The 8,427-nt window shown below is 43.0% G+C and overlaps 1 protein-coding gene across 2 annotated transcripts in view; it reads left to right on the forward strand.

Annotated features, from left to right (window-relative positions):
• Positions 1–4,434: 4,434 nt before the first annotated feature.
• PDS5A (PDS5 cohesin associated factor A) overlaps positions 4,435–8,427 on the forward strand; it is a 107,269-nt gene continuing 103,276 nt past the window's right edge. The window contains exons 1-2 of one of the 2 annotated variants that reach the window (XM_081061687.1): positions 4,435–4,614; positions 5,478–5,658. In XM_081061687.1, the coding sequence (XP_080917813.1) occupies positions 5,518–5,658 (141 nt within the window). In that variant the 5' untranslated portion in view covers positions 4,435–4,614; positions 5,478–5,517. Of the gene's footprint in view, positions 4,615–4,681; positions 4,833–5,477; positions 5,659–8,427 lie in introns of those variants that run through there. The other variant, XM_081061688.1, reaches the window with a different exon arrangement.

The raw sequence follows: 8,427 nt of genomic DNA on the forward strand, positions 1-8,427 counted from the left end.
GGTACCCTGACTTGGATTAATCATATTTCTTGGGTTACAAACACATCCCTCATTGGTCCCTGGATTGCCCTCATTCATTCATTCATTCATTCATATGTTCATTAATATAATTAATACAAAGAACACATGTGAACCACCACTCTGCCTAACAATAAAGATTTAATAAGAATGTATCTACCTTTGCACTTATTTTCTCATCTTGTTCCCCTATGTTGCCTGCTTCCCCTGTACTCCAGGGGTAATCACTGCCCTGAGCCTTGTTTTTGGATTTTATAAACAGGTTATCACATTATGTCACTAGGGTTTACCCATGTTGCTTGTACCTGTAGTTTCTTTCATATTTGAAAATATTGCATTGCAGTTTGAGGTCCCTGCTTGTTAAATAATACTCAATTTTGATGAAAGAACTCAAAGAAAGTTAATACAGCTAATGAGGTGGGTCACACTTCACACTTTAAATTGAAGAGATGTTCATGGAGACTAAGATATTAGACAAAATTCAAATAAAATCTTTAAATTACTATGACAAACAAGTTAACCATAACGTCTTGGTCATACTAGACCAAAATGATTCAGACAGCAGTGAAACATGTCAAACTCATTTCATTCACTACAGATAGATATGCTATTATCCTATGCCTAAATATATTTAACAAATCTAAGCTATCGGTGGTATCTGAAAAGACACTAAAGTACCATTTTTTTAGTTTCATAGTGATTATGACATATTGTTAAAATTTATCTGTGACCAGAGATACATGAATGATTCATATTTATAATTTGTAAAATTATTCGGGATAGATTTAGCAAATTACATTTCAAATTGAAAACCAAGTAATTTCAGATAAATAGAATAAACACATTTTTAAAAACTGCTTTAAATATTTTTGTAATTTTATAATTTGGTTATGTTTTTGCCTTAGTCCACATTCACTATAAATGACTTCAGTTTTCTATTACTCCAATTCATCCTTTTAAACTATCGCTGTGCTAAATAGCTACAGCACTCAGTATGAACAGTTTGTCTTCTACCCTCATCTACTCTCAATCACTCCTACAAACTCTATACTCTAGAACTGCATTGTCCAATACAGTAGTCACTAGCCAGATGTGGCTGTTTAGATTTCAAAATTAAATTATTAAAATGTGGCTAGTGGCTACTGTATTGGACAACACAGGTATGGAACATTTCTACTATCGCAGAAATTTCTATTGGACAGAACTGCCTTAGAGTTTGGATCTAGAATTTCTCTACAGAATTTGTGGTTAGTAATATGGTTGATATAGGGGTATAAGGATTTATCCTAAAGGTGCATTAGATGTCATTTTGTATATAGATTATATGCTTGTGTTTGTGTATATTGGGGGGGTGCTGACTGAAATTATGTGGGGTAGAATAAGACTCACGAAGCTACTCTTTTCTTCAATTTGTTCTAACTATACCACTGTACCCTGCCAAAAAATTACGCTTAATTACCTCCATTCCCCCCCCCTTTGTGTTTTATTCTTTTCCTTGTGCCATTTTCCACCTTGTGCTTATCTCTATTAGCTATTGCCCTCCCACAACTACTCACCACAATTACTCACCATTCAAGGCCCAGCCTCAAATGCTCCTCAAAAGCTCACCACGATTACTCACCATTTGAGGCCCAGCTTCAAATGCTCCTCTTTGGAAAGTTACCATAGCACTCCTTTCCTAGGCTCATAGACAATGTAGTTCAAAGCTCTATTATAGAATACATCACAGCCTTGCCTTGAATTATTGTTCATTGTGTCTCTGATTCCTCTAATAGACTCTGATCCTGTTAATGGCAGGGACTTTGTCTTCTTTGCTTTTTAAATATTTCCCCAGTGCCTACCATAGTACAATGCATTACCCATTGCAGGAGTTCAGTAACCATTTAAATTGACTTTTAAATAGCTTAGATGTCTAAAAGACATCCTGACCCTAAATCTGCTCCAAGCATACTCGAAGTGCTCCCCTTTGTTAATGCTATATTAATAGTTAGTTTATCCTAGTTACTCAGATCTAAAACTCTGGAGTCCTCTTGAATTTCTTGACTCTACTCTTTTTCTTAAACCATTTTCATCACCTTCACTGTTATTACCTGGTTCTTATTACTATCTCTCCTTGGGATTTTTGCAGTTGTCTATGCTTAGTTACCTTATTTCTACTCTTGCATTTCTACATTATTTTCAACCCAGCAGCTAGAGTGATTCTTTCATTTTATATATATATAAATTATGTAGAGCTCAATATGTGCCAGTTACTATTCTAGGCAATTTACAAATGTTCATTTATTTATTCCTCATAATGACCCTCTGAAATAAAAAGCTATTATCCCTGTTTTACAGATGAAAATGAGTATCCCTGTTTTACATAGAAAAATGAAGTAATTTGTGCAAGGTTACCTAGCTCATAGAACATAAATCATATCATGTCACTTGTCTGTTTAAAACACTCCAATAATTCCCCATTTCAGTCAGAGTACAGACCAAAGGACAAAGGTCCAAAAGGCTATATTGGGTCTGCATCACCCTTCTTCTCTATTCTCCTCTATAACTATTTATTTATTTGTTTATTTATTTATTTATTTATTGTTTTTCTCTCCCCCCCAAATTAAGCTCCGTCAAGGCAGGCAGGGATTTTGTCCCCTTCCCCACTACCAATTTTTTTTTCTCTGTGACCAAAACAATGCCTTAAAATAATTGTTGGTCCTCTTAAAATAATTGTTGCACAAATGATTGTATCTCATTTACTGTAAGTGGAAAGAAATGTTTAAGAAAGGAAGTAAAAACAGGAATTTTAGAATTCCTGAATTATAGAATATATAAGTTTATGTGTTGTAATCCTTAGGGCTTACTATCTTTTGAGTTCATAAAGTCAAACAATATTAACAAAATAATAAATAGAATGAAATTAAAATTTATGGGCATACACAAAATTCCATTTAATAATGGGTAAAATTACTTAGAGCAAGAATGAAAATGAAAAGCATCGATCACTCTTTAGGTATTTAAATGTGACAGATAAAAACACACTGGGAGAGGGAGGGCCTAAAGAGACACTCTTGAATGGATTCTGCCTGATACTCTAAATGCCCAAGAACAAAGCACAGACTTTTAGGTAGAGTTCTAGTAAATCAGCAACTGTGGCACGTTAGATTCTAAGCGATTGGAATCTCCCTGGTGTAATACCTGAAAAGCAATTAACGAGTGCAGTACCTCTAATATTTTTAAGATCAAGGAAAGGATGTGGAAAAGACCAAGGGATACCCATCAAGAATAATTTAAATAAATAATCGCATATCATCTTAAACTTGTGAGAGTAGTCAGTTTCAAGAGCTGAATGCTGTTTCATACTATTGTGGGTTATTGTTGTTGTTGTTAAGTTCGTCTTCTGAAGCACCAACGCGCTTCTGAGGTTCACTTGCTCAACTTTTTACATTAAACTGCTCAAACCCACGACATTGGGTTTTCCTCTAGATGAAAGAAAAAGTTATTGTTCGGTATATCTAAAACACTTCCTTTTAAAATGAGTTCTTCCATATCGACAAGACCCAGCAAGCTAATTTGTAAACATTCTCATTTCTGGGTCCCACGGTTTGGGAGTGGATGGAGCCCAGGAACTTACGTTTCAGACCATTCTTTGAGAACCACTCGACTCTGCTATTTTTGCATTTTGCAGCTTTCAAAAGGTTAATTCTAGAAATCTCAAGAGGAGGGGGCTAACTCCGGTGGCTGTCAGAAAGAACAACAATAAGCGGCCCACGTTGTGCCCTGTCGCAAAACTCTTCCTCCGTCTGCCGAGCTTCTGTCCCTAGGGAGGAAATCAGTCCATTTTCACCGCGTAATTAACCATCTTTCAACCAGTTCCGTCCACGTCCTTCAGGATAACTCCCCAAAGTCAGGAACTCATTTCCGCGGCTTCAGGTACCGCGTCCCGAGTCCCCTCACAGGGCCTCCGGGACCGGGTTCGCTTCCCGCCGCCTCTGCTCGCCTTTTGGGTCCCGTCCTCCCCGCAGCGCTCGGCGCGGCAGGTCTTGGCGCCAACCGGGTGGCGGCGCTGTCTGCCCCACGCGCGGCAGCCTCGGGCCCGAGGGAGGCGGAGGCTCGGCCGGCGGAGGAAGGGGCGGGAGCGAGGCGCGCGCCCTGCTCTCGCGTGCTCTCGCTCCGCTCGCGTGACCGGCCGGGGGGTGCGCGAGGCGTCGGCTCCCTGGGGCACGGACGGCGGGGCGCGCGCCGCTGCGAGGGGCGTCCGGGTCCGGGTCGGCGGACCCGGCCGGCGCGAGGTGCGAGGAGGCGGGCGGCGGGGACCCGGGGGGACGCGGGCGCACACGCTCCCGGAGGAGCCTCCGCCGAGGCTGCTCTTCCTCAGCCAGACGGAGAGCGGCAGTGTCTCCCCGCCCAGCACACACTCGCCCCGCGTCTCCCCCCGCGGCGGCGGCTCCTCCTCGGCACCGCCAGCCCCAGCGCCGCTCCGGGGCGGGCGGCGGCGGCGGCGGCGGGACCGGCGGAGCCGCTTTGTGTGCAGCCCGACGAGGGGCGGCGGCGCAACCACCTGACAGAGGCCCGGGCGTTCGATGCACCTTCTGTCCGCATGAGGAGGAGGAGGTAAAGGCGGTGGCGGCGGCGGCTCGGCTCCCGCCCTCGGCTGGTGGAGGGAGGGGACGGAAGGGGCGATCGGAGGCGGGGGGGGCGCGGGACCGAAGCGCGGCGGGGCTGCCCGGAGGTGCCGGTGAGGCCTCGGCGGCGCGGGACGGCAGCGAGTCGCCGGGGGCGAGAGAAGCCGCCGGGGTCCCTTGGCCGAAGTTGAAGGAACAAAATGTGAAGTGCGGAGCCGCGTCAGCCGCTTCCTGGCGTGGGGTCCGGGGTGGAGGGTGCCTTGTTTTCCCCTCCCGTAGGGGTGGGGGAGCGGGGCAGGGGAGGGGCGGGAGCGCGGCGGGGACGCCCGGGGTCCCGAAGCTCGGCCCGGCGAGGGCGTTCGTTCTCGGGAGCCGCCGGGGCGTGTGGGTCCGGTCTGGTCCCTAGTTTTGCGGCCTAAGCCGAGCCCGATAGGCCTCGTGTCTCCTTTCCCCGAGGGGACCGGCCCGGAGGAGACTCGGGGCTTCTCTCTGACGGAGCGGGGGGCTTGCGGGTGTCGCCGGACTCCCCCGGCCGCCAAACTTCGGACCTCGGTGCTTGGGGGTGGATTTCATTGTGAAAGGCGGAATGGGAAACTCCTGGCGCTGCTCTGCGCTTCCCGCGGCCGCAGCGCCCGGTGCCAGGGAGCCCCGTGGGCCGGCGCTGGCCGGGCCCGCGTGTGTCGGGGAAGCCGCGAGGGTCCGGCCCCCGGGAAGGAGCGGGTGGCGGGGCCGCCGCCGAATCCCCGGCCTTCCGGGAGAAAGGGCCCTTTGCAGATGAGAGCTTTTTTGAAATGAAAAAAGAGGTTACAAAGTCGCCCCTTCCCCGCTGAACTTTTGTTTTCTGACCGATAGAGGCCGGTAGAGGACTGTGAAAGAAAAGTTGTCCCCCAGGATGGACTTCTCCACCGCGCAGCCCAAGCCTGCAACTGCCCTCTGTGGCGTCGTGAGTGCAGACGGGAAGATTGCTTACCCTCCGGGGGTAAAGGAGATCACCGACAAGATCACCACGGACGAAATGATCAAACGACTGAAGGTAAGCGTCTGGACAGAATGTCCACACTTGAGACGGGTGTGGTAGGCGGTGCTGTCTCCTGTGGCATTACTCCACTACGAGGCCTGGCCTTTAGAATTTCACCTACCAGGCCTGTTGTTTTTTTTTAAAGATGGTTTATCGCCTTCTGTTTTACCCTCTCTGAAAAGCATTGTTTTGTCTTGGCTGTATCTTTGCATAATAAGTTCTATGGGGACATAACCATTATGGGAAATTAGAAGGGTGTGTGTGTGTGTGTTTTAATCTTACTGTTAAGCAGAAGAATTCAGCTTTTAAAGTGTTTTTGTAGAAATATTTATGAAAATATTTATGTTCAAAGCAGCTTGCACAACCTTAAATGTAGGTAATAATTTGCCCAGGAAGTCCTGTTTTCATCCTCTGAGGAGACTTGAGTTAAGCACAAAAGGTAGTCTTTAAATTGTCACAATTTTCTAGTATCCAGAAACTTAAATGTGTCTATAGTATGGTTAGACTTGGACAGAAGGTACTGACTTCAAAATTCAGACTTAAAGTAAGATGATGTCTTAGGTCCATATGTTCCAAAGGGTTTTAAAAGAGAATATAATGGCTCTTTTTATAAGGAGTCAACTTATTTAGTTTATTAGGTCAAGGTTGTAAATTTCAGAGTTATGTTGGTCAATTTTTTGCTTTCTGTTGCATGGACATAGATTGTGGCCACAGCCTTAAAAAAAAAAATAAATGTATTCTTGCGTGCAGCCAGTTAGCTCAGTTGGTTAGAGCACCTGCTTTTAACAAGGTTGCAGGTTTGATACCCACACAGGCCACTGTGAGCTGCGCCCTCCACAACTGGATTGAAATGACTACTTGACTTGGAGCTGATGGGCCTGGAAAAACACACTTAAAATAAAAGTTTAAAAAAATAAAAAATAAATGCATTCTTGTTAAGGATTAACTTGATACAGTGCTCCTCAACCAGGGCATCTTTGACCCCCAAAGGATATTTACCAGTGCTGAAGACATTTGGTTGTCACAGTTGGGGCTAGGTTGGAGCAGGGAAAGGCTGGAAGCAGGGAGTCCAGCTGGGAACTGTTAATAATAGTCTAGGGGAAAGATGCTGAAATCTTGAGGTAGGTCTATGATTGTGGGAATAAAGAGATAGAGGGTGATCTAGGAGACAATTCAGAGTTAGAATCAGACTTGGTGGGAGGTAAGGGAAGAAACAATGTTGACAGTGTTTCTACTTTGAGCAACTTGGTTAAAATGTATTTTTAGGAAATGATGTTGCCCCTTTGCTCTTAGAGCTTAGTATAGTGTGCCTAGTAAATGTTTACAGTGATGTGAGTGCTTGTGAATATTTAAAATATTCTTGTAGTTTAGTTTAAGATCTATTTACTTGTTGCCTCTTTGGAAGGAATAGGACAAAACCTTTCATAGAAATCTTGATACTAAAGATTTTACATGAAGTGAGGTGCTTAATTGATGCTTCTTAAGGTTATATTGAGTATTTTGAGATGCTGAAAAATTATGAAATTAAAAGCTGTTAAGTAAAAACTTTATGGATCTTTTTTATTGTTACAATATTAAAGATATTGAAACCTTGAATTCTAGTGATGGATAAGCTGGTTTAAAAAAAGTTACAACTATGTATACATTTTCCACTTTAAAGTAGATTAAATACCAGAAATGCTGTCAACTGTAAATGGACATAGAACTAAGTCTAGAATGAACATTGGGTTATAATATCCATTTGTCATGAGTTCTTTAGTAAGTTGACATTGTCATATATATTAACCAATTTAAATGTCCTGCTGTTAAAATTTTGCTATTCTCAAGAATTCTTAAGATTTTGCCTTCCTCCTTCCTGCCTTTCTATTTTGACTTGGTACTACTTTGATTTTTTAGGGGTCCCTGTTAAAGTATTACTGTCACCTTTGAAGTGTAGATTTTTAAGCAATTTTAACTGTATTTTTGATAATTTGTGTTTATTAGACCCATAGTTCTGGGCAAATTTTATACATTTAGTAATTTATTATAACATGGCAACAATGTTCAACAGTTGTATAAATACAAAGAGGGCTTAAAGGCAAGTAAAATCTTGATTAATGGAATTCAGAGGTATTTGGTCTAATTCCCATCAGTTTAAAGAATGGAACAAGCATTTTTAGAGTAGAACCATAATTTTAGAGTTAGAAGGATCTTAAAAGAAATTCTGAAACTCTCCTTATTTGACAGATGATAAAGGTTAAGCCCAAAGTTGCCAACGAACATTTACCAAGATCAGTCATAGGGCAGGTTAGTGGCAGAGGCAGGGCAATAGCATCACATTTATTTTTATTCTTAAAGCCTTCTTCTAAGGAATCAAAGTAGAACTAAGAAGTTGTGATTTTTATTATGCAGTTGAAAACAGTAAAGTGAAAAGAGAAGCAAATCAAGGAGGGTTACTTTGGTCTTTTGCAGGGAGGAGATACAGGACAGCGTTTTTTGGGTTTTATTTGTTTTGTTTTTAACATTAGAGAGAAACTCATGATGCTTTGAAGCTTCCTTGATGCTTTGAAACGTCCTTGAAAATCTTAGAGTATGTCTTGAAGACCTAAGATATACTTTCATATTAGAAGTTTTAACTTCTGTTTCTAAAAAACTACTGTAAATATTTTTATGTCCAATCACACTGGTTTTCTGTCAGTTTCTTGAACATGCCGTGTTTATTTCTGCCTTGACAGATTTCCACATTATGTAGCCCATATGTACCATTCCTCTCTGTTCATTTGTCATTCATTTGTTCTTCTTAAG

This window comes from Rhinolophus hipposideros, assembly GCF_964194185.1.
Source record: "Rhinolophus hipposideros genome assembly, chromosome: 1".
Taxonomy (NCBI): Eukaryota; Metazoa; Chordata; class Mammalia; order Chiroptera; family Rhinolophidae; genus Rhinolophus; species Rhinolophus hipposideros.